We start from the raw sequence: 26,381 nt of genomic DNA, 5'->3' as shown, positions 1-26,381 counted from the left end.
AAATTGATGTCATGTTGCCAAATAAAGACCCAAGTGTGCCTGTAATCATATTCTTACGATAATATGTAATTTTTTCTTTTCCATTTTCATCTACTCCTCTAAGTAAATGCTGAAAACATTCAGTTTTTAAGATGTGCTTACATGTACTGTTACTTTTTATGTAGAGACCTCCTTAGTCATCTCATCCCTGGGATGCTTGTGCATTGGTTATTTTAGCACTAAATACACTCTATTTGACATTTCCAAAGACTGAGTTGAAGAGACTTTCTAAACGTGTTATTTGTCTTCACACCAGACCTGGTCACAAGAGTAATAATACTATTTCCTGATTTGGGCGGGTTGGGGACTTGGTCTAGGTGCTGTATGAACTTCCCACCAACACGCAGTGGTGCTTCGATATCCAGTGGTGTCCCCGGAACCCCGCCATCCTCTCAGCCGCTTCCTTTGATGGGCGCATCAGTGTTTACTCCATCATGGGAGGGAGCGCAGATGGCCTACGGCAGAAGCAAGTAGACAAGGTAGGAGGCATTGGTTTTCCTTCCTGTAGAGGAGCTTGAAAGCATTTCTGGTTAAAAAAAATAGCACCAGATACTTCTGATTGTGAAGGCTGCCTCCATATTTTTCTGCATCACATATAGTTTATGATGCCCAGCAGAAATGAATTTTTATATGATTTTACTTTTTTACCCCAAATTTATGAATTTATTTGTTTTCAGTTTTCAACAATCACTTCCATGAGTTCCATATTTTCTCCCCTTCCTTCCCCCCTCCCTCCTCAAGATGGCATGAAATCTTACATGGGTTCTCCACATGCATTCCTATTAAACACATACTTTTAATTTTTTTACATTAAGCTCTCATCATCGTTTGGGAACCTTGATCCCTTTGGCACAGGACAGCCCCTTCCTCCACTGCAGCTGCCACAGCAAACCCCCGCTCAGGGCGTTGTGCTGCCTCTAAAGAAGCCGCCAAAGTGGATCCGAAGGCCTGTCGGAGCTTCATTCTCGGTATGTTGGTTTTGCTTACGGGGGCTGTCCAAGAGTAAGATTGGCTGTTAAGGGGTTTGTCTCAGCAGAGTGTCCTTTGAGGATGGAAAAGAAGGTAGAGGTTTTCAGAGTTTCTGTGATTTTAGTATAATCCTGTTAAAGAGGCTTCCCAGGGGCTGGCATTGTCGATGGGCCTCAAGAGAGAAGAAGGCCAGGGAGCCAGGCACAGGTAGGCATGCTGACTGACAGCCAGTTCACCAGTGACCCTGGTGTCCCTGGTTTTGAAATCTCTGGCCCCTTGTAGAAGAAGCTAGGTGTAAAGGAGTCCCTTGACATGCTTTGTGATTTTGAGTTCAGAGCACGTTCAGATCCTATAAAACTCCTGCATAAAGTTCTTCAGTCTTCTGGAGGTTGTTATGCTGTAGAAACAATCACGTCTCGAATGTATCTAAGGATTCTAGGGTGGCTCTAGAAATAGCATCGTTGCAGGGTATCCTAAGTCCTCTGACCCTGAGCCCTACAACATCCACTTCTGATGTGTGTTTTATTGAGTATTTTATTTTTCCCCAGTTACACGTAAGTTTTTAACATTGATTTTTAAAGTTTTGAGTTCCATGCTCTCTCTCTTTTCCTCCCTGCCCCCTCATCGCAAAGGCCGAACCCTTTGATCTGGATTGTACATGGCACCTTCTCCCCTAGATCAGCCCCCTTTAGGACCTCCCCTGCGCTATGGAATTGTCTCGATGGGTCAGTGTCTGTTAGCACTGTATGGCACGTGGCAAGTACTGCAGAAACGCTTCCTGACCTGCTGGTAGCGAGCCTTGTGTCTAACTGTTTGGGTTCTCAGAACCTGCTTTCATGCCTGTGCCTCACCAGCCCACCAGACTCTTCCTTTGCAATGGCCTGAGCATCCCTGCTTTTGCTCTGTCTGTCCCCACCTTCTTCAAACTCACTTCTGCTCATAGTCAACCTCCCTACGCCCCCTTTCCTTGTCCTCTTCCTCCTTCACTGCAGCCTGATTGTCTTGTTGAAACAAAATTCATCGACAGACGCCTAACACACTTCATGGAGCATGTCCTTTACATGTTCTAAGGCCTCAGGGTGACTTGAAGATCTCTAACGAGGCGAAGCCACTGGCTCCTAAGGCGCCCCACTCCTCTTTAGTTCTCCTCTCATCCTTAGGCAGGCTTTCCTTGCTTCAAGCCCAAATTTTGCTACTACCCTTATTGCTTCTAGTTCTGTCCTGAGCAGGGCAGCCAGGTCAGGCCAGATCCTTCATGTTTTCATAACCTTGACCCTGCCCTCCTGTTCCAGCCTTATGCACCACTCCCCTCCACAGTTCCAGCTGCCTTCTGGCAGCTCATCAGCAAAGGCAGTGAGGGGTAGCACAGTGTGTAGTGTGCTGTGCTGGGGTCAGCAAGATCTGAGTTCAGATCAAGCCTCAGACACCTGCTGGGGCCCTGAGCAAGCCACTGGACCTTTTTCTGCCTCAATTTCCTTATCTGTAAGATGGGGACAATAGCAGCACCTACCTCCCAGTGTTATTGGGATAAAATGAGATGATACTTGTAAAGGCCGAAGCACAGTGCCCAGTGCGCTGTCTCCTGTTGTTGTGTACACATATTGGGTTCTTGATAAATATTTTCTGATGGTCTGCATTTGTGGAAAGCACTTTGTAATCCTGGTAGAAATGATTACTTTGCATTAATTAGCAGATTTTGATATGTTTCCTGCTTGCCTGGCACTTAAAAGTTTAGTTTTAGTTGTTCTGTACTGAGCTCCATATTTACATGCCCAAAGTTCTTACAAACCTGCTAGATGAAATGATTGTAGCTTTTCTTTTGTTGTGGGTGTTTACGTGAGTTCTTTTTCGTGGTCCTTTTATAGTTTGGAGGCAAGTTAGTGACGTTTGAGAATGTAAAGCCACAGCTGGGAGCAGAGCAGCAGCTGCAGCGCCCCCAGGTGCACATCAGCCAGGTGGTCACTGAGAAGGAATTCCTCCTGCGCTCCGATTACCTCCAGCAGGTCGTGCAGTCCCAAGGCTTTGTCAGCTACTGCCAGAAAAAGATTGATGCTTCCCAGACGGACTTCGAGAAAAGTGTGTGGTCCTTTTTGAAGGTAAAACCTACCCTCCCACTCATTCTTGCTTCGCTGCTTGCCTGTGACCTTGAGTGTCCTCATTGATTTTCCCATTCTGCCTTACTCTTAGTGACTGTTCAACAAAGGATTCTAAGGTATTGAGAAAATTCCAACAGTTGAGTTTTAGGAACCTCACAGGTAACTCTCAAAACTTTAGGGGGACACATGTCCCAGAGTGTGGGTGACAAAAATTCTACTTTGCATTTTCTTGTGAGATTTACTTTTGTATTACGTAATTCATTCAGTATTGAATGGGGAGATTACAACTGTGATTTTCCAGTTGTACTATTTTTTTGTATTTTGTCTGTATCAGAGATGCTTTGTTTAACTAGGGAGTTGTTCTCTGAAGCTATTGTGCTAACATTTATTTTGCAGTTATTTGAACTTCATTCTTGCAGGAATTATGTTCTGTGCAGTGTCTACTTTCTTCAAGCCTAATTAATAGTTCCTTAATGGGCGTGTGTATTTGATAACGTAAATTATTGATGCCTTTTGTTTATCCATTGCAGTTGATTTTGGACAGTTAAAAAGGTGTCATGTGACATTAGCTTGCCGTTCCTGAAAACAAAGATTTTTGAAGACTGATTTTAATTTGATGTTGTGTTTTATTTCTTAACAGGTAAATTTTGAAGATGATTCTCGTGGAAAATACCTTGAACTTTTGGGATACAGGAAGGAAGACCTGGGAAAAAAGGTGCATATGATAAAAATCTTTTAAAAGATATATTTAGGCATATGTAACATTTGAGTCAGAGAGAGCTTTGTTCTGTAGCACTGTGATTTATTAATGTTAACATGGCACACAGCAGAAGTTTCTTTACTAAAGGTGCTTGCCACCGGTCCAAACTAAGGAGGAGTTTCCGAAAAGATTGCAGTCCTTCTGTTTGCAGATGACATTAGTCTGATTGTTTCAAGCCTTAAAACACTGCGGAACTTCCTATGTGGAATCTGTGATCCTTCACAAGCGTTCAGACAGGAAAAACGAAGCAAGTGAACGGACAGTGCATGCATTGGTGCCCCATCAGTTCTTGTGTCTTGAATAGACACTCCTTATGGCCAGTTAGTGGGCTAGAGTTCAATCCAAGGAAAAAATTGGGCAAGGTTACCTTTGAAGAATTGTGTAATGCTTTTCATGATCCCAGACTTGTCCTTTACATAAAAGCTCATCTTCTTCACTCCATTATTGTCAGAGAAGAGCCCTGTGTGAGTCATAAGTAAACCTTGACGTGTTTCCAGTGTAGAATTGTGCAGGAAGCATTGTGTGCAGACCAGGGGCAGCCAGGCAAGTGCAGTGGATAGAGTACTGGCCTGAGAGCCAAGAGGACCTGGGTGTGAATCCGACCTCAGATACTTAGTAGCAGTGTGACCCTGGGCAAGTCACTTAACTCTGATTTTCCCATCATTCCCCCTGCCCTCCGCCAAGAAAAAAGAGTAATTTCATCAGACAGATATGACTGGACAAGGAGGTGGGCTGGGCAGTTGGCTGATGGTGGAAACGAATGGCCTCCACACTGCCCTGCTATCCTTGCAAGAGTTTGAAAAGAATTGTTGATGTGTTTTATACTTACATTACAAACATGTATAGGGAGAAGGTCTCTTGTAATAAAATAAAGTAGTTAAGGAAAACTGAAAATACCAGGACCCCATCTGAAGGTGCTTGCAACATTTCATATTTGTTGCACTTTCCACTTCTTTAAAAAGAAATTTTTTTTAGTGAACAAAAGTCCCTTTTCTTCCCAACCCTCATCCTGTGGAAAAAAAAAGAGAAAAGGAAGATACCTTTTTTAATGAGCTGTGCACAGAAATGTGTATTTTGCACCGTAAATCCATCCCCTTTGTTGTGGATAGCACATTTCATCATTGGTCCTCTGGAATCATGAATGGTCATTGTATTGATCATCTTTTTTACAGTTAGCCAGTGTTTTATAATTTTATAGTGCTGAGATTAAAATAAAGACTTTTGAAAGGATGAAAGTCATATAGGAGAGGGGATGGATGAGTTAAAACCTGCGTGGTGAGGAGAGCCCACATATGGGAGAGCTGTATCCATTGAAGTGTTGCTGCTGATGGCTTGTGGAAGTTTTGAATATAAAGTTGTTGTCTGAAATTCACACACATACAAATACCTGAATAGGGAATAGCGTTCTGGTTCTGCATTCTGGAAGGTAGAAGTAGAGGAGCTAGCTAATGGCTGGGCTGTGTGCCACTCTCACACCCCAGTAACCACGGTGACACCTGACATTCCTAAAGTTGGCATTCTTTTCTCCTTGCAGTGTTTCACCCTTTGAGGCCTTTAGAGACTTGGTTTGTATTTCATTCCTGTTGATTCCCAGGTTGAAAGCAGTAGGACGGACCTGTTTGCATCCCTCCCCATGTTACCAGACCCATCATGGAGACTGGTTCTTAGTGGCTTCTCTGTTTTTGCTTGTTATCTGCCTGAGTAATTAATCATTCCTGTCCTCTGTCCTTTCTACTGCTGTGTGTATTTTTCCTGCTCTTTTACATTCCGGACCCTCATTGCTCCTGACAGCTCGTCACTGTGTTCAGTAAATAAAATAATGGACGCTTGGTGACGTTGTCAGGGAAGGTGAATGGGTGATTTTTGAGGCTAATGTTGTCACACCAGTTCTTTCATAACGAGTGTTTGTAATACGTATTAATGACAATACTTGGTGGTGAAATTAAAGAATGGATGAAATTTTCTTCTATTCTTGATCTAAGAATTTACAGGATGTCAACAGCAGCATGTTTTTTGTGAAAAAGAGCTTTCACGCTCTCAAAAACACCTGTAAAGTTTTACATGAATTGATGCAGTGAAGTGAGATGAACCAGGAGAAACTTGTGCCCAGTCACAGCAATGTTGTAACATGATCAGCTGTGAATGACTTGGTGATTCTTAGCTAATGATGATGCAACAATTCAAGACAATTCTGAAGGACTTATGATGAAAAGTGCTATCCATCCCCAAAGAAGGAACTGATGGAGTCTGAATACAGATTAAGACATCCTTTTTTTACTTTATTTTTCTTGAGGTTTTATTTAAATCTGCAGTTTCTTTTATAACATGATTAATATGGAAATGTGTTTTGCATGAATACACATATATAACCTTAAAAAAAAGAGCTTTCAAAGTTTAAAAAAAAATTGCAAGGTAGAAGAAGTAATAGAGATGAATTTTCTAGTTGTCTATGCAGTACTATTCCTTGTATTTTAGAGCTTTTTTTTTTGTTGTTTTCCTCTCCACCTGGAGGATACTTTTTACTGCATAACTGCTCATACCTTATGAAATATTTGGTCACTGTACGATAAAAACATTGATTTAATTGAGTTAAGATTTGCTGTATCTGTACTTTGCTTGTATGGTCAATAGTTTATTTTCTTTTTAAAAATACATTTTCTTTATAGATATCTGTTATTTTTCTAACATCTACATTTCCCCCAAATTTCTCCCTTTCCTTCCCAGAGAAATCATCTCTTGTTACTAAGAATTTTTTTAAAAAATAAAAAAAGAAAGGAGGGATACATCAGCAAAACCAATCAATCTGTTGAAAAAATCTGACATTTTATACAGTGCTCAATACCCATTGGCGCCTACCTCTGTAGCAGAGCCAGGGGCATTGTCATTTTTTCTTAGGAGACAAGCTTGAAGACTCTGTTGGTAAAGAATACATACCCCAGACACACTCAACATGACCATCTTATTAAATACTCTCATGCCCAATAGATAGCTTCCGTGAGCTAGGTGGTATGGTAGATAGGACACTGGGCCTGGAGTCAGGGAGATGTGAGTTCAGATACTTAGTAGCTGTGTGACCCTGTTTGCTTCAGTTCTCCATTTGTAAAATGAGAAAACACTGGAGAAGAAAATGGCAAACCATTCTAGGACCTTTGCCAGGAAAACTCCATGAACAAAAGTCCATGGGGTCATGTAGAGGCAGGCATGGCTGAATGACTGAACAGCAGCAGCAGAAAACTTGAGAATCCGTAAGGAAGAAATCTCACTTTTCAGTAGCTTTAGAACTACCTGCTCCTAAGGCTTTCAATCTGACTTAGTGCGGCATGACAAATTTTCACTTTAAATTATACTTTATGGTACTTCAATTTTGACCAAAATGCTAATTGGCATTAAAATTGCTTGGTGGCCTAATTGTTTTGTAAATGATTGTCATAAATGACGAATTTTAAATAAAGTAGGATACTTGTGTGTATCTTAGCTGATGGAAGATGACCAGCGAACAACTAGGTCATTGGTATTTATGGGTCTGTTTTTCACTTATATTTTTTCTTCTAATTTTAGCAACATACTTGGGATTTGGAAACTGAGCTTAGGCAAATAGCTTACCCCCCTAAGTCCTTGTTTCCCATTTTTCTAAGAAAGGTAAAGTTTTTTAATCTTTGTTAAGCAGTCACTTATATAGCCACTTTCTTTGGGTTTTGCAAGAAAATGGACACTAAATTAAAATGAAGGTATTGCAGGTAGCCAACAATAGAGAAAAACTCCAAGTCAAAATACATGCTAACTTCACAGTAGCTGTTTTATTTAATGCAAATCTTTCCAGCCAGGGCACCAAAAATGTATTGCATGATTTAAAATCCAGAGCATAGAGAAAAATGCCTATTTCAGTGATTAAGCAGCAGGGAGAGTTAGCATGTAGGATTTTGTATAAATTAAATGAGTACTATTGGAGAACCCATACTGGCCAGTTGTTTTGTAAATATACTAAAAACATTCTGTTCTCTCTTTAAATGTTCTGGATTGTTTTGCCATTAAGAATGTGGTAAGAGGTGAAGATTTTCTATAAATTTTCTATAAACCTTTTCTTTTGTTTCAGATTGCTTTATCTCTGAAGAAAGGAGCAGGGCCTGAACTGGTAAGAGAAGCAGAGCCACCTTCTGCCTTTCAGTCCTTCGTCTGTAAGAGGAGGGCCAGGTGCACCTTTGTCTCTGCTCTTCCATCAGTGACAAACTGAATCTGGCTTTGAAAAGTTTCCAAGGGTGTGATTCTTGATGAAGACATTTTATCTTGCTCTTTGAAATGTATGAATTCTCTGTCAGAGGAGGAATTGCTACAAACCAGGATTTAGTCTGTTTGTGAGCTGAGGGTAGACGGAGGAAGGGGATGAGAGAAATATTAGGGACTGTTTCTTTTCACCGCCATCATCATCATCATCATCATTGTATTTGCATTGCCAGTGTTTTATTGTTTCAAATTAAAATCATTTCTCATTGCTGTTTCTGGGCAGGTGTATTCTGAGTATTTGGGGGTCTTCTGGATTACTCTTACATTCTCTCAACTCTGGTTGTGCTTATTTCCTCTGCCACAGGCTCTTAAAGATTCTGACCACCTGGCGCCAAGCGATGGTCAAGAGAGTCATGCTGCTGAAGAGAACTTTTTTGGAGAGGTATTTATCTTTATTGATTTTTAATTGTTGGATATGTATTTCCTGAGTGTGTCTCATAACTGCCTGACTTTGGATACGCATTGTTCTGAGCCCTTTGCCACATGGAGTTGTGGAATTGGTCAGTCCTGTGATTCTGTGACCTTGCTCTCCAGTATATGTGCCACAAACATCATTTGAAGCAAGATTGTGGCCTAGGGGATACACCAGAACGTTGAAGGGAAAAAGAGAAGATTTTATTCCACAATGCTTTCTTGCCCTTAAATGTGACATCCATAAGATCATAGCTGTAGAACCGAAAGCAATCTTAGGGGTCATCTAGCCCAGCCCTCCATCATTTTATGGATGAACACATGGAGGCCTGCAGAAGGTAAGGGACTGTCCCAAGGCCACACGACAGAGAAGGGACGGAGCGGCAACGTGCCTTGTAAAGGGTCAGGCGACTTCTCTCCTTGGCACTGTGTGTATGAGCTGGAGGTGGAGGGCCTTGAATTGGTGCTCCCTCCTGGGGTCCAGGAAGAGGCAAGTTTTACTAACTTGTCACTGATGTGTGTGTCTGATAGCATTGTAACCATCAGTGAAGAAAGGAGGGGAAAGCTTTTCTTTAAGTTTGATGCTCTTTTAGACTCAGGGCTCGGCAATCCTTTCATTTACTAGAAACATATTTTGATTTCAGATATTTTATCCTGTAAAGTTGGTCTCCACATTTATGTTCCTCCTGTTACCTTTAACCTCTTCATTGTCCTCTGATTCTTGGGAGAGTTTTGGCAACAGAGACTCTTCCACATGAACTTTATTATTACGTTTTAAAAATGATGGTCAGTAAATTTTATAACTGTTAAAAAAGAGTGGGGGAAAATGTGTGTGGTGCAGACAAACTTATAGAGTACTCTAAAAACTTTTTTTTTATATTACTTTCAAGTATTTAAAACCAGGCTGCTAATAATTTTTAGTAAGTACAGTATCATTTGGGAAGACTTCAATAAACAGGTAATAAATAGGTATTTGAAAAAGTACTTGAAAACATTTTGTGTTTTGAAGCAGGCACACATTATGTCTTAACATCTTATTAGGCTATTCATTTGCCCTAGAAGTACTTTTCTTTACCATAGATTTAACAAAGGTATTTTCCAGCCCTGTTTCTCTTTGAATTAAAGATGAATTTGTTGAGCCCTAATTATACTTTACTGTTCTTTTATCTAGGAAATGAACCTGAAGAAAAAGATGCTAGTGTGTGTGTATGTGAGTGAGAGAGAGACAGAGAGATCACTGTAGCTGTCAGTAAAGAAAGGAATAGAAAACTTGTCTCTAAATTTTTATGCTCTTTTTGACCCATGGATAGACAGTCCTTTCATTGACTTTTTCTTTTAATTAATTAAAAAATTAATTATTGATTAGTTAAAGAAAATCAAAGAAAACTTATTTTATAGGTTTATCTTGTTAATTGCAGCCACACTAATATCTTAAAGAACTGTCGCTTTTTGCTCTTCTAGTCTTTCAGTCCAAACTGGGGTTTGATCAAGTAAATAAAGGCCTTCTTGGTGAATGCTAGCCTTAAGTGACTGGCTTGAATTACTATTCTCAGGTTCTTTTAAGCTCTTCTCTTTTGTTTATCTTTAGTTGGGGGAATGGGCGGTAAGACTGGAGTTATTCTCTAGTCATTCAGTTTTAATTTCACAGCGATGAGGAGTTGAGGGGATATGAAATGGAGCTGACTCCAGAAGTCCCCTTCCCTGGGGACCTTAGTTCAGAGAGTGATGACTCCAAGCCTAGAGGGCCTGCAGGGGGCTTCACATCCAGTGAGAGCAGAGCTTCACAGTGATTGTCCCAAGGTCACGGGGAAGCAGGATGCCCAGATCCAGGGAGGGAAAGGGGAAATGACGTTTTGTCTCTGCTTTTACATTTATTTTCCCTTTGCCCTGTTTCGTTTCATAGCTCATTATTTTGTCGTCTTGTAAAGACTGAATTTATTAAGGTTTCTTTTTCTTGCTAACAAGAGAATTTGTGACTTTCTTTGACTCTTACAAAAGTGAATGTTCGTTGATCTTCCACCATTGTGGGAAAGTGTTTTAAGTGGCAAAGGACTTCCGTGTTTTATCCTAAAGGCAAAGGGGGGCCGGGAAGTGGCTCAGTCAGAGAATGATAGTGACGGAGTCATAAAAACGGTCCCAGGAGACTTTTCACTGTTCTCCTGGACACTCGATCGTTAGATCTTTACTGTATATACGCTGTCAGGTCAGCAGATGGGGCATTAATGTCTTCATTTTACTGTTGAGGAAACAGGCTCGGCTCAGTGATTTGGCCAAGGTTGGAAGTGATGTTGGCAGCCCCACAGCCCAGATCTTCTTTCTCTTTGCACTGATGCAGAGTGGCATATTCCTGGGGAGAACCTGTTGTATCATTGGGTTATCATGTACACAGTTGTATGTTTTTGTATTGTAAATAATAGCTATATTCATAGCGATTTTTCCACTAAACTGTGTCCTTTCCCCTCTGTCTTTAAGAGCACCAAAGAAGAAAATCGAGAGACTGAAATTTCTCCATCAGTTAGTGGAACCTTTAATATTTCTGTCAGCGGAGGTAAATGCATGTTTATTTTGTTTTTAGGTAGAATTTTAACGTTTTGCTTTTTCCAGTAAAAATACTGTTATTTCCTAACCTGAGAATTGTTCTAGTTGGCCTAAAGGAAGGAAGGAAAAATGTCCATTGTTAGTCAATGGGTTGTCATTGTTCCATAAATTGTTGACATGTGGTCAGTCCCAGATAATAGAGGTTACTTTAATAAGTCCTTATAAAACTGTTTAAATATGACCAGATTAGGAAAATATTTTATTTTTCATAAAACTTACTAAAATGTTTTCAGGAGTTCAGGAAACTCCCAAAATATAGATAAATGTTTCATATCCTCTGTGTGTGTGTCTTTATGAAAGAGAGAGTGAATGGACCATGTCATAATGTATTTTCCTACATTGTCTTGAAAACACAGATTGGTGTGTTTAACGTTAAACCTAACTTAATTTAGTGGTTTTTATTTTCCTGTTACAGATATTGATGGCTTAATTACGCAGGCTTTGCTGACTGGTAATTTTGAAAGTGCAGTTGACCTTTGTTTACATGATAACCGCATGGCAGATGCTATTATATTGGCCATAGCAGGTGGACAAGAGCTCTTGGCTCGAACCCAGAAAAAATACTTCGCAAAAACTCAAAGCAAAATTACCAGGGTATGTATTTTTAACTGGATAAAAGATGAAATAAAATCTCTCCCTCTTCTTTCTAGTATAAGCATCCTAAACAAAAGAGTGTAATGTAATTTTTCCCTTCAAATTTTTTGAATTTTCTTTTTCACTTGATTTGAAGAGTAACACCAGTATGTTAACATGTTGTAGGACTGCTTTTTTTTTTTTAGTGTTATTTTATTTTCCCTAGTACTAATTATGAAAGGAGGAATAAATTTTGCAGTAGACAATTAAACTGTTGTTTTTAGCCCAAATAATTTCAGCGGTGTGAATATTTGTGTAGAACAGTGATGACATGCTCTTGTAAAGAACAGTTCCCTTTGAATCATCACTTAGATCACTGGATCCCAACTCTACAGAAATCTCACTTTCTCATCCAGCTCTCAGTCATGCTCTGTGACCTCATCATTGGTGTAGGCAAGAAAAGCGGAGTTGAAGGAAGAGTAGCCGAGCCTTTGGTGGTCCCGTTCCCCTTTGCTTCTCTTGTGCTAATCAGTTGTTGTCTCAGATATGCCTGTGCCCTCCAATTTATAAATTACCTTAATCTCCAAAGCACCCACCAAAACACAGAACTGCACTAGGAAGTTCCCAGACTGTGAGTAATTTGATGAAGCTCCCCATTGAGCTCAGACCAGTTCACTTACCAGTGGCGGGTCAGCACACTAGGTCCGCCCATAGACTGGAGAATGCAGTTTTAACCATTCATTCATTGTAGCTAAATATCATTTCTTAAAATAGTCTGGAATGCATTGTAATGAAATTTATCTAAAATAATGTCTGAGCTGAGCAAGCCTAATATGAAGGGACTTCCTTTTTTTTAAGGATCCTTTTCTCCTGACCCCTCCCAGCACATGGGTGTGTTATCTTAACACACATGTATATAAATAACACAAGGAAATGTGTTAAAATTTCTAAAGTCTTGCTTTAAAAAGTTACCCCCCCTTGCATCCCCAGTCATATATCTTGATAGGATAAGCTCCACTAACTTTTATAGGAAGTATTTCTTTAAACACAGCAAATTTGATTCATCTCTGTATGTGAGGTTTTTTTTTTAAACAGTTTTCATTATTTGACTTGTCATCAGTTTCACCTTTTGATAGGCTGTGATCTCTCTGAAGAGGATTTTATTTCATCTAAAAACCAGATCTTTACTGATATCTTTTGTTTTTAAATTGCCTGCATTTCCACCAACATCCTTTCCCTCTGAGAGCCATCCCTTATATAAAAAACATTGTCTAAAAAGGGGAAGAAGATAAACAAAACTTATTAAAATGAACCAACATATCGCACCCTCAGACCCTCGGACCCCTGCCTCTGTTTTGGAGCAGAGTCGGGACTAGGGCTCAGATAGAATCTCTCAGTTGCAGTTGTGGGTGTTCTGTGCTGCTTTATCTTTCTTTTCACATTGGTGTAGTCATGTTGTATGTCTTTTCTTGGCTCTGCTGACTTTAATTTTCCATCAGTTCAAGTAACTCTTACGACATTTTTCTGTATTCATCATGTTACAGGACAGTAAAATTCTTTTGTATTTTATTTCCATTTTCAGTTAATAGTCATTTTGAAAAACAAAACCTTTGTTAACAGAGACGCGTAGTCAAATGGAACAAACTCTAAACAATTGTCTGGATCCAGAAATACATATTTTGTTCTCCATCTTGACTGTATCCTGTCTGTCAGGAGATGGGTAATGTAGATCGTCCTCAGTCTCCTGGAATCCTGGCGGCTCACTGCACTGATCTGCATGCTGCTCTTTCAGAGTTAGTTGTTTGTCTCTACAGTGGAATTCTGTTACGCTCTCGTCCCTTAATACGGTCAAACTTCCTCTGTTGAAGGGCACTCCCTTCTTTTCCAGTTCTTTTTAACTACCTAAGGGGCTGCTAGAAATCCTTTTGTTCAGGAGTCTTTTCTTCTTTCTCTGATACCCTCAGGTCACAGACCTAGTAGAGTTATTGTTGGGTGTAACGTTGCTTTGTGCTGTTGTACCACAGCTGGTTAGCCATTAACCATCCATCAGGATCTTTTATTTTTGATTGTTTGTGACACAACAAAAAACACAACTGTTTTGTATATGGAGCCTTTCTTTTTGTCCTCCACTTCCTTGGATTAATTCCCTAATGGCAGAATCTTAGTCATTTTATTACATGATTCTAAATTTCTTTCCACAATGGCTGTATCAGTTCATTGGTCCACCAACAATACATGTCCATTTCCCATAATTCCCTAATGCTGACCGGTCCCATCTTTTCCAGTTTACTGTGGGGTGGAATTTGTGCTCAGTAGTTGGAGCCTTCTTCCAGGTTAATAACCCGCCGTTCTTTTTTTTGAGAAGTGTTGGTTCACAGCCTCCGACACTTACCTGGTGGGGAGCGGCTTGTGGTCTGCTATATGTTTTTGGTGTTTATGTCTTGAATATCGAACCTTTATCAGACATTTGAAAAAAAATTTTCCCAGCCAGTCCTTATCCTTAATCTGCTCTTTTCAGCATTGCCCTTATCCATTGAGTTCTCATCACTGGGCATATTCATTCACTTTGCTTTCTTGATTTCACATCACTCAGTAGAAGTCATCATGTTCCTTCTTCTTGATGGGGCAGTAATACTCCATTACTTTGACATGGAGGGCAGCGAGGTGGCCCAGTGAATAGACTGCCAGGCATGGAGTCTAAGAAGGCTCATCCTTGGGAGTCGGAATGTGGCCTGAGATACGTGACCCTGGGCAAGTCACTTAACCCTGTTTGCCTCAATTTTCTCATTTACAAAATGAGCTGGAGAAGGAAATGGCAAACCACTCCAGTATCTCTGCTCAAAAGACCCCAAAAGGAGTCATGAAGAGTTGGACATGGCTTGAAAACAACTGAATTTTTGTACAGATTGTCCTTTTCTTGCTGTTATTAGCTCCTGTAGGACATTCTTATAATAGTGGATGCTCTGAGTCAATACAAGTCTGGTATGAACAACTTGTATATTCAAGTCGTTTTTCCAGATCATTTAAGCCAGTCCACAGTTCCACAGATTAAATAAGCATGTTTGTCCTCTACACACCCTCCAGCAGTGGGTTTTCCCATCTCTTACCGATATTGCTACCTTGAGGGATGTTTTAAATTGGATTTCTCTGATTATTAGTGCTTTTAAACATTTTTTTAAAAGTGATTTGATCATGTGTATTCTTTCCAAAGCCTTTCCTATCCTTTAGTCCAATAGAGGAGTCCTGTGGGGAACAACTGCTCTTCTTGGGATGCTTTTGTATCTGTTTCCTTTTTTATTTGAATGATGGACTTCTATCAGAGATGTTTAGCTCCCCCCTCAATTTGTATCTTCTGATTCTGCTTAGACTGATTTTATTTGTGCACAGGGTCTTTAATTGTATGCAGTCACAGTTGGTTGCTTTCCTTGTTCCCTCCTATGGGGGGCAGTGTAGCATAGTGGATTGGGTGCCTCAGTTGGTATCAGAGGCCCTGAGTTCAGATCCTTGTCAGGCCACTTATTAACTATGCAGCCTTGGGCAAGTGCCTTGTCTTCTCCAAGCTTCACTTTCCTTATCTCTCTGGTGAGGGGGTTAGACTGAATGGCCCCTCAGGTACCTTTGAGCTCCTGGATCTGTGATCTTGAGATCCATTTATGAATTTTCCTGCTATCCCCCTATGTAAAAGTCATAATCTTCCACCAGTCAGAGGAATTTCAGATTGTTGAGGTGTAATGCTTGTGAGTGATGCTATATGTCCCTGTGTGTATCTAGGACAGGGTTTTGGAGTGGACCTTCATGTCTCCTTTTCCATTGATGGAAAATTTTTCTGTAAATAATTTACACCTGTTTTAGCCCTTGATGAGGTATTAGCAGGGGACAGGAAGGTTTCCTTATTGCCTGAGACAGTTGGCTGATGGCTGTAGAGAGCTCAGTATCACATGATGCCTCTTTGTTGATTGGTAGACCCACCTGCTGCCCTCAAGGCTTTCTTCCAACAGGGTGATTTCCATGCTAGAACAAGAGAAATTAGCTTTTTATTTGAACCCCTAATCATCAATATCAGACAAAGCGTAAAAACAGGGAAATGGAAAATCAAAAATGATCTTGGCCACTGTCAGGGATGACGTCCATTTCAGAAAACAAGTTGATGAGGAACCCTCTGTCGAGAGTGAAGCTTCTTCTTTGCTTGTGGTGTCGTGTTGAGTGCACATCAGTCAAAAAAACTGGCCTAACCATCCGTGCCAGAAAAGCTGATTGGACAAACAAGCCCAGTTAGGCCCTGAGGATGCAGGGACATGATGCCTATTCGAGCTGCTCTGTCAGTCCATGCATCGTGGGATATAAGCTCAAGTGGGCAACGGGGCTGGTCATCAGGGAAGGCTTTTGTCTGCTTCAGCAGCTCCAGAAAAGTCCGGGGTTACCTGTCCCAGTGAATGAATCGCACCCTGAAGCGATGATTTAGCATATGTTGTTAAAATTTCATATGATTAACTCTTGCTCTGTCTTGGTTTCTGCATTTAGGGACTTCCAAATTAACTGAAATTCATATTTGTTATTGTTTATTCAAGGTCACTTGGGAAGTTGAAATAGTGAGTAAAGTGACAAATGAGGTATTAGAATTATTTTACTGAAGTTTTAAGTATTTTTTCTTTGAGGAAAAAACAAATCCTGAACTGAGGTAGTACAGGCCTGCCCAGCTTCCATTCACCTTGCCCATACTCCCCTTTCCTTCTGTCCTTTCCCTTGTTCAGTAGGAGCTTGTTTTCTTTCTCTTCCCATTCTGTCTTCTTGGAAGGAGAGTAGAAAAGAATATCCTGATTCCTTTAGTTTGTTTGTTGCATATTCTTGCTTCTCTCATGTTACTTGATTTTGGAACTTGGTCATGTGGCATCAGTCCCCATGAAGTGTGCATACTGAAGGACCCTGCCCCCTAAGGTCCAGCTTGACGCCTTCTTTCTTCCTCCCACATGACATTTCATCCCCTCCCTCCATGTTTTTGCACTGGCAGTACCCCCTGCCTGCAGTGTGCCAGACATCTCCCCGTGTCCACCTCTTCCTTCAAGATGCCACTTGGGCATCATATTCTCACTGCAGCCTTTGCTGATCTCCAAACTTGGGAGCAGCCTCTCTCATGTGCTGTCTGGCATGTGACCGTTTGGCGCGCGTGCGTGTGCGCGCACGTGTGTGCGTGTGTGCGTGCGTGCGTGTGTGCGTGTGTGTGTGTGTGTGTGTGTGCTCCTCTTCTCCATTAGAGGGTGTGCTCCTCATGGACAGGGCCTGTTTTCTTTAGATTCATCTCCCAGTGCCTGGCACAGGGCCTGGCACAAGGCCTGGCACATGGGGGACCTTCATAAATACTTGATTGCTTAATTGATTGATAGCATGTGTTTCCAAAGCATTAATTCTTGAGGATGGAGGCACTTAGGAGGCATTTACTTTTCTCTTTACTCTCTCTTTCCAAGCTGATCACAGCAGTGGTGATGAAAAATTGGAAAGAGATTGTTCAGTCCTGCGACCTTAAGAACTGGAGAGAAGCTTTAGCTGCTGTGTTGACTTACGCTAGGCCAGATGAATTTTCAGCTCTTTGTGGTAAGAACTCGATCATTTCCTGAGCTCTGTTAAGTGTCTATGTTACTCTATATTATATGTAACTATGTCTCAATATGTATATCATGTGATTACATTATCATACATATAATATATTGTAATATATCACTCTAAGTTCCCTCTTCTGCTCTTTTGGTCTTCTCTGTCCTCTTCCCTATCCTCAGCCACCTTCTCTTCCTTTGGCCAGATCTTAGCAGAAGAGAGCCGTCCTTTCTGCCAAGGCTGACTCCGTGTCCTCTAAGGCATCTCCTGAGACTTAATTTAGCCTGTCATCTCTCCCATACACTTTCCATCTCCAGCTCTCCTGGCCCCCAGATATGCCTGTCTCCCCTTCCCCCTTCTGTCCCTGAAGCTATCTTCCTCTCCCCTTCTCTTTGACGCCAGCAGGCCTCTGCTTTCTGATCACCCACAACCCTCCTGCCATACTTTACATACAGAGAATAAATGCTTTTAACGGATGCCAGTGGACGGCAGTGACTGCACTGCTGACTTCCACATTGGTGCCTTCATGCACAGCCTTTTCCCAGACTTCTGGTTCCAGCAGGCCATCTCACAGGCCTCCTGCTCCAGCTCAGCTCCCTTACAACAGGCCCACCAGCACTTCTCTCAGCCCTGCTTGAGCATCTCCTGCGGTCAGGGGCATGCTAGCTAACAGAGGAGGGGCTGCTCGCTGCTGGACAGCTCTGTCCTTAGGAAGGTCTGCTCCCCTGCTGCAGTCCCTCTGTGGGCTGGCCTTTGAGTGTACAGTCCAGGAAGCCCCCAGGTCTTTTTCCAAATGAGTTTTTGTATAGCTCTAGCCCTCCTCCTCCTTTACTTTTATGTTGCTTTCCTGAAGCTTGGCCCCTTTACTGGGGATTACTTGGGTCTCTTTGGTTTGGGGAAAGGTGGGCCTTTCTTTGCACTTGATTGGCTTTCTGGCTTTGATTTCCCTTAGGTTTGGCATGCTGTCACCAAACTGGGCAGTTTGTTTCTGTTTTCTGCTTTGCAGCTTCTATGACTCTACTATGTTCAGACCCTAACCCAAACCTAACCCTTAGATATAAAAATCCTGTTCCTCCTTTGAGGCCCAGTCAAATGGTCCTGCTTTTCTACATTAGCCCTCTCTTGGGACCCCCCAGGTGGGAGTGGCTGCTCCCTCCTGTGACTTTCCTTTTCCTTAACGCACAGAGAACAATCCATTTCTACACTGCACATGTAGATAGTGCAGTGGTGTGGAAACAGTAAGAAGAGACCTGAGTTTGGTAAATACAGGCTCCACCACTTAGTATGTAGCCGGGGAGATTGTGGAATCCCTCTGAGCCTCATTTCCTCATCGACAAAGTGCCTCTCCTACCAGGCCCCTAGGTTTGGATGATCCATAAAGGAGCTTTGTGAATGTGAAAGACCACATAAAGGTCATTGGTTGCCCCATTCTTTTTTGTGCTGGGTTCATTCTTGTTGGCTGAGCTCTGCTAGTAGAATAGAAGCTTTCTGAGAGTAGGGACCCATCTTACTCACAGCTCCTCCTCTTGCTTGTCTGTGCTGTACATAGCAGGTACCCAGTAAATAACAAGTGAATGTAAAACTATGGATAAAAATGTGTGGTAAAGGAGAAAGACACATTTGAAGGAAATTAACAAATATGTGCAGCCAAATGTCCTACTCTTCATGAGTTATGAAGATTCTTCTTATTTAAAAAAATTTAAAATTTAATTATTCAATTAAATGTAAAAACCGTTTTTAACATGTTTTTTAAAATTTTGAGTTTCAAATTCTCTCCCTGCCCTCCTCACTCCTTGAGAAGGCAAGGACTTTGATATATATTATACATGTGAAGTCATGCAAAAATTTCCATATTAACCACGTTACCAAAAAAAAGGTCTCATACAAAAACCACAGATGAGAAAAAAACAAAACAGCCCAAGAAAAATAAAGAAGGTAACCAAAGTGTCCTCCTGTATACATTTGGACTCTCTCAGCTCGTTCTCCGGAGGGGGTTAGTCCTTCAGATTGTCTTAGACCGTTGTGTTGTTGAACGTGATCAGAAGGTTCATCTTCAGTAACAATAACAGAAGAGCTAATGTTTCTGCAGCACTTTCCCTTCCCATGTGCTACCTCATTAATCTTCATAATAGCCCTGTGAGATCAGTGATGCTAGTGTCCTCTTTTTACGGATAAGGAGACTGAGGCTGAGGGTTGGGGAACCCCCATCGTGACCTGGCCACTGCGTGTCTCAGATGGTCTTCCTGATGCTGAGGCCAGGACCCTGGGGACTGTGCCATGCTGTCTCCCTTCAGCTGGCAAAACCTTTCTTCAACTGGATTGCCCGTGGCTCACCCGCCTCTTCTCCTTTTCAGATCTCTTGGGCACCAGGCTTGAGAACGAAGGGGACCCTCTCTTGCAGACGCAGGCATGTCTGTGTTATATCTGCGCTGGGAACATAGAGAAACTAGTTGCATGTTGGACTAAAGCCCAGGATGGAAGCAGCCCCTTGTCACTTCAGGTCAGTGTCTGTTTAATGGAAAGTGTCGATGCTGTGCACTTTGGGTATTTTATGAAAGGGTTTTCTTTCTCTTTTTAAAGGAATTTTTTCATCAGCACTTGATGGGTAAAATCCTTTTCTGTATGATTTTAGTTGGAACTTTGGTTTTCTTTGTGGGATTTTATTCCTAGGTGGAGTCATTTAAGAGACTCCACTGCTGAAAATGAGATGCAGGTATTTATTAGGAGTTTTACGTCAGCTTATTCAGAACAAAACAATCGTGGTTCAACTTGAGATTGCCAGATATGTACATGAGGTATTTTCAACTGAGATACTCCTCCTTTTATGGAGATTTTTTTTGTCATGAATGGCAACATGGGAAGCTTAAAGTTTTAGTGTGACATATCCCACCCCTGCAGTTCAAATGGGTTTCTGTTTTGGCCACCCTTGAAGGAATCGATTCCTCTGTGCCATGCTTTCATCCTTGTGCCTTCTTCAGCCTTGGGTGCTCACTTTAGTGCCACACTGGTGGGCACCAACATCTTTACTAGACCAAGTGTAGGGTGAGGCAGAAGCCAGGTGTCTGGTGGTGTGGAGGCGCCACACCTGGCTGGTGTGGTCATCCAGGCCTTAGTCCTGTTAGAATCGTTAGTGCCAGAGGCTGAGACGAGGCTTTGGATTAAAAACCCTTCTGCTTGGAAATGCACTGGGTATCACTGATGGTTAGTGTCCATTTTTGATAAGGACATTCATCATTTCCTGTCCTGTCTCTTCATCCACTCTCCTCTAGGATCTGATTGAGAAGGTTGTCATCCTGCGAAAGGCTGTCCAGCTCACACAGGCGTCAGATGCTAATGCCATCGGGGCTCTTTTGGCTGAGAAGATGAGTCAGTATGCCAGTTTGTTGGCAGCCCAAGGCAGCATTGCAGCAGCTTTGGCTTTCCTCCCTGCCAACACCAGCCAGGTAAGTGGATCAAACTGTTTTTCCTTCTTTTCTTTCTATGAATGATTAATGTTTACAGATGGGACCCAGTCAGATTTAAACCTCCCAGTGAGTGGTAAGTTCTGGAGAAAAGGAGCTCACTTCATCTATGTGAGGCCAAACCCTGCTGACCTCACGTCCTGGTTTTTGTCTGTGACTGTTGGAACTGTGCCCCTGGAGAGAACATCAGTCAGCAAGCATTGGTGAAGTGCCTGCTGCAGTCGGGGCCAGACCTGGGCCAGGAGTTGTAGAAATGTGAGAATGGAACAATCTCACGTCTCAGGGGGCTCCCATTCTGAAGAGGAGAGAGCAGGGACAGGCATGTGTCCTTGTAGACAGTCATGAAGTTAAATACAGTCACCAGGGAGGGGCAGACTGGTGGGATGGCTTCATGGACAGATGGAGGTGGGGGGTGTGTGCTGGAGGAAGAGGGGGTGACATGGGGCAAGGTGGGGTGGCGGAAAGAAAAAGAGAGTGCATCTAGGCCTGAGGGATGGCTGTGCCAAGGATAAAGGGCCCTTCATAGTCTTTTTTTCTTCCTTTCTCTTTTGAACCTGAAAGCAGGGGGTGATTTCTCTTCTCTTGTTTTATCCCCAGACTCCAAATATACTGTGTTGTTAGGACCAGAGTGGTCAGCAACGTGGGTAGGTCATGGACTAATCACTCTTGTTTGATTTCCTTGTTTCTTTATAGCCAAATATTGTGCAGCTCCGTGACAGATTGCGCAGGGCCCAAGGCGAGCCGGGGTCAGAGCAGGAAGCGGCCTCTCGGGCTGTCTATGAGAGGCAACACATGGCTAAGGGAGGACCCGGGCCTGCTGTGAGCCAGACACAGGGGCCACGAACTCCAGCCCAGCAGTACTATCCTCATGTAAGTCACCACAGGCCACAGGAAGGGCTCCCTAGCTCTGCTTTCTCTTCAGTTTGGAAAATACTGTAGGTTGGTTATCGTTATCATTATCATTTAACCTCCATGGAGGAAGGCGACCTAAAGGAGGCACGCAGCACAGTCCTGTTGCACATTTGGGGAAATTGCTTTTAAATGATGTTTGTGGTATTTGTTCTAAAAAAAACTATGCCCCAATTTAGTCAAATTACATAGGTTCTTAGGTATAAAAGTAAATTTTAAATTTCTTCTATGATCTCTCCTCATTTTTCCATTCTTAATTTTCCTCTAAATCAAGGATTCTTAACCTGGGATTTGGCATTTGGATTAATATCAGGGGACCTTGAATGGGAAAAAAATAGTTTTCACTAATCTGAAATTTTTCATTTTCATCAATTATGAATTTAAAAAACCCATTCTGAGGAGTCCATAAATTTCATCAGACTGCCAAAGGGGTCCATGAAATAGAAAAGATTAAGAACCTCTGCCCTAAATTATTAAGCACTTAAAGTTGTAAATTTTATTTTCAGTAAAGCCAGGTTACAGAGTCCATATCGACACTGGTGCCTCTTCCGTCATCTCAAGAAGTTGGCGAATCAACAGTAGCAACATAGTGGTTAATTTGAGTGGTGCTTTGTTAACGATCTTTGATGTGCTAAAAATTAGTCCTTTCTCTCAAGGAGTCAGCTTTTGGGGAATATGACATGTAAAAAGACAGATAAATCCAAGACAACGTGAAGACAAAGCAAATCTCAATAATGACAGAACTCATGAAATTCTTCCTCAAGGCCATGGCATAGAAGCTGAGCCTTGCAGAGACCCAAGCCTTCTAAATTAGTAAGAGAGCTTCTCCCAGGTGTGGGGCAGGTGAGAAGGCCATCACAGTAGTGGAGAAAGGACCAGTATCAAAGAAAGTCCACAGTTTGGTCTTTGATAACTTTAGAGACAGCAATTTCCACCAAAGGGTGGGATTAGAAGCCAAATTTCAAGGGATGAAGGCATGAGAAGGTGTCTAGGAAATGGAGCCAAGTGTGGATGGCTTTTAATAGATGTTTGGCTGTGGAAGGCAGAAGAAATAGGATGGTAGTTAAGGGCACTTCAGGATTATGAGAAGGTTTTTTTAGGATAGGGGACACCTAAGCATACATGGTTATAGGCATTAGGATGGCATCAAGTAAAGGAGATCTGTAATCGTTTAAAAGAGTGGAAAAAGCCAAGAGAAGTAAGAATGCGTACTGTTTAGAGTGGACTATGATGGACAGATGGACTTAGGTCTGGCCTACTGACCCATAGACCCATAGCTGAACATTTAGCAGAATGAAGAAGTGGGCTTTCTTACCTTGGAGAAATTGTGCAGTGGTTTAAAACTTTTCATTGCCACAGAGGCCACCCATATTATATACTATGAGTCAGCCTGGGAATCTAAAGTTGTATATCAGCAAAAGATAAATGGAGAGGCTCCTGGTGGGTGGGAGAGGGTACAGAAATATTATCAGCAGAGAGGTCGGTGGCATCACTGGCGGTGTCTTCCAAGAGAAGCTTGGCTCACAAAACGGGCTGGCCCCCTCGTGAGAGGGAAAGATGACGAAGGGATGGCCTGCGTGTCTCAGTGATGTCCATACAATGGTGCATACCCCAGAGGAAGATCCCCAGACTGACTGTGGAGAGGTGCTGCTCAGGATGATGCAGCCCAGATTGATCGGAGTTTGCAGTTTTGAGGGGAGTGCCCATGTCTGAGAGCATAGATTTATTTCATGTTAGCAAAACATTCATTAAATGGTGGCTATGTGCAAGGGACAGTGGGCAGCAAGGCAAAAATGACGCAGTTCTTTCCTGCAAGGATCTGGTACAATGTGGACCCCAGTGGATACCAAGTACCTCCAAGGAGGAGAGACCACTGATGGGTGGGTGGATTGGGGAGCAGGAAGCTTATGCTAGACTTTGAAAGAAGCCAGAGCTTCTACCAGATAGAAGTGAGGAGAAAGTGCATTCCAGTTATGGGGGAACCACTTGTGTGCGAAGGTGGGAGTTGGATACTGGGTGAACAAAGAGTATGTGAAGGGAGTGATAGGAGATGAGACTCAGAATGGCAGCTGGAGGCGGGATTAAAGAGGCCACAGACTGGAGGCCCTGGGGAGGCTGTTGCAGCAGTTGGGTCACAGAAGACCTGAATGAGGTTCCAGCTTGCTTGAGTGAAGGGAAGTGTTGTGGAGGCAGAATCACTCAGCCTTGGTGGTGGAGTGGACACAGGTTTGAGAGAGAAGGAAGCTTCAAACCTGGGCTGCGACAAGTCTAGGGATGGATTTGGAGGGAGAGAGGAGTCCAAAAATATCTGGCAGCATGGGACTGGCAAGGAAACAGGTAAGGGTAAGTATGGAGGTCTGTGAGGGCAGCTGGGAATGCCATGGTGCAGAGCGGGGGGAGGGGGGGGGGGGGGGGGGGCCTTGAGTCAGGCAAACTCATCTCTGTGAGTTCACACCTGGCCTCAGACACTTCCTCTCCAGGTGACCTTAGGCAAGTCACTTGCCTCAGTTAGCCTCAGTTTCCTAGAGAAGATTCTAGTCTGCAGGGGATCTGATGAGATCACCAAGGAAGAGAGCTTAGAACTAGAATAGCCAAGGGCCCAGGACAGCCTTTGGAGGGGCTGGAGGAAAGGAGGAGAATGTAGTAAAGGGACTGAGAAGGGACAGGTGGGAGGAGGGCCTGAGAAGAGCACTGTTACTGGAGTCTGGGGATGAGTGTGTGGAGGACAGTCCCAGAAGCCTGTGACACCTGCACAGCCTGGCCTGGCTGGTCTTGTCAGACTAACTGCACAGCTATTCCATGTCCTACCAGATGGGCCCCTGGATGTTCTCTGCACACAGTGTTGCCCTTTCTAATATAGAAACATCTCTGCTTGGCCTCCAAAGGCCTTCACACTCCAGCTCCAAAACCTCTCACTTGTCCTGTCCATCTCCATTAGCTTTCACTCTTTGTCTGTCTCTGTCTTTCTGTCTCTGTCTCTGTCTTTCTGTCTCTGTCTCTCTGTTTCTCTGTCTCTCTCTCTTCCTCTTTCTCTCTCTCTTGCTCTCTTCCCCCCGTCTCTCTCTGTCTCTGTCTCTCTCCCCCCGTCTCTGTCTATCTGTCTGTGTCTTTCTCTCTGTTTCTCTCTCTCCCCCCCTCCCTCCCTCTCTCCATCCCTCCCTCCTCTTCTGAGGACTAACAAGTGAGGGACAGAGAATGGAGGAGACATGGGCGTGTATGTAAGCATGGGAGAGATTAACGATAAATGGGAGACTGGGAGTGATTGATCTGCTGTGAAGATGGGATCCTGCTGGGATCCCTTGTGTACTGGGAAGGTGTGACCTTGGCAAAGGGAAGGCCACCTCCTCATGAAAAGACAGCAGGGAAGGCATCTAAGTAGTGTGAGATGAGGAGGAGGGAAGGAAGGCTCCCCACTAAGAGGATGGTTGGGAGACATGAACATGTTTGCCAAAACCTCTCTGGTGCGTTGGATAGTGAGTTATTTAGGGAGATGTTAAAAGGATTGCCACCCCATAGCGAGGAGCCTTGTGAAGGTATCTAGTGGAGACTGGTAGCAGACCCAGGCCACAGTGTGGTGATTTTCTCCAGCTTGGTTCAGCAGGGTGTAAATACAAGCAGTGGCAGCAGATGGTGGCAGGGCCTTGGACAGGGAAGATCTTTGATAGGAGCAGATTTGGGGGGATAGGATTAAGGGGCAAGAAGCTTGAGAGAGGAGAACAGCCAGCTAGATTCAGCATACTGCCTGGTGCATAGTAGGTACTTAATAAAGCTTACTGAATTCTAGCTAAAGGGAACTGAACTGGCGTCAGGAAATTTGGATTCCAGTCTTTGTAATGAATTTGTTATGTGACGATGGGCAAGTCATTGGTGCAGTCTGAGTCTCAGTGTCCTCATCCATGAAATGAGAAGATTGGATTGGATAACTGTGATCATTCTTATCAGTTCTCATATTTTATAATGTAGGAACTTTCCCATTCTGTCCTCAAGGACAGTTTGGTGAGATAAGTACAATAGGTATTGTTAACATCCTTGTTTTAGAAATAAGAAAATTAAGATGAGAGGCTAAGAACCAAGGATTGTAAAGAGATCTGTTGAGTGGCTGAGTTGGTACAGAAATCTGGGGTATTGATGGGCTATTGTATGTGAGGAACAGCAAGGAGGCCCCCTTTCATACCTGTTCAGAAAGTGCTAGCCCCTACTCAGGCTTGGAGGCCGATGGGAGCCTCCCTGGCTGGAAAGAACTTTGTAGGTCAGGCAGAAAAGCGGCTGTTTGGTCCCCAAAGTAGCAGGAAGCCAGGAGAGTTTGTCCACTTGGGGCAGGCCATGGTGAGAATTGTGCTTGGGAAGGTCACTCTGGGGTCTGTGTGGAGGAAGGGTTAGATGGGCATACTCATGGCCATAGAGGGAGCGGAGGCCGTTTGTTGGGCTGTTTCCAGGTCCTTGTGGTTCAACTGTCCTCTAGAAACAGAGTGTTTAACATTTGTATTTGCTTTATAATGTGACTTACTGTGTTCTATGGTATCCAAGAGGGAGTCAATAAATAAGGTAAGTAGTTTAATTACAGCCTCAGAGCCATTTTTGCGGGTTGCCTCCTAGATCAATATATTTATTCCAGAGGCTGATGAACTTTTTAATTATCAAAGAGTTGTTCTGAGGGAAAGTATAACTAAGAACATAATCACGTTGTGAACCTCT

General features: G+C 42.8%; 1 protein-coding gene across 12 annotated transcripts in view; it reads left to right on the top strand.

The window, feature by feature from the left end:
• SEC31A (SEC31 homolog A, COPII coat complex component) overlaps window positions 1-26,381 on the top strand; it is a 73,943-nt gene that overhangs the window by 23,970 nt on the left and 23,592 nt on the right. For all 12 annotated transcript variants that reach the window (XM_072623980.1, XM_072623978.1, XM_072623975.1 and 9 more), the window contains exons 9-20: window positions 357-518; window positions 855-1,007; window positions 2,874-3,104; window positions 3,745-3,819; window positions 7,958-7,996; window positions 8,450-8,527; window positions 11,029-11,104; window positions 11,570-11,748; window positions 17,190-17,316; window positions 19,671-19,816; window positions 20,586-20,759; window positions 21,471-21,647. In XM_072623980.1, coding sequence (XP_072480081.1) covers window positions 357-518; window positions 855-1,007; window positions 2,874-3,104; window positions 3,745-3,819; window positions 7,958-7,996; window positions 8,450-8,527; window positions 11,029-11,104; window positions 11,570-11,748; window positions 17,190-17,316; window positions 19,671-19,816; window positions 20,586-20,759; window positions 21,471-21,647 — 1,617 coding nt within the window. The remainder of the gene's footprint in view (window positions 1-356; window positions 519-854; window positions 1,008-2,873; window positions 3,105-3,744; window positions 3,820-7,957; window positions 7,997-8,449; window positions 8,528-11,028; window positions 11,105-11,569; window positions 11,749-17,189; window positions 17,317-19,670; window positions 19,817-20,585; window positions 20,760-21,470; window positions 21,648-26,381) is intronic.

This window comes from Notamacropus eugenii, chromosome 7 (assembly GCF_028372415.1).
Source record: "Notamacropus eugenii isolate mMacEug1 chromosome 7, mMacEug1.pri_v2, whole genome shotgun sequence".
NCBI lineage: Eukaryota > Metazoa > Chordata > Mammalia > Diprotodontia > Macropodidae > Notamacropus > Notamacropus eugenii.
Note: the sequence above shows the minus strand (reverse complement) of the source record. Positions and strands in the feature narration are given on the sequence as shown.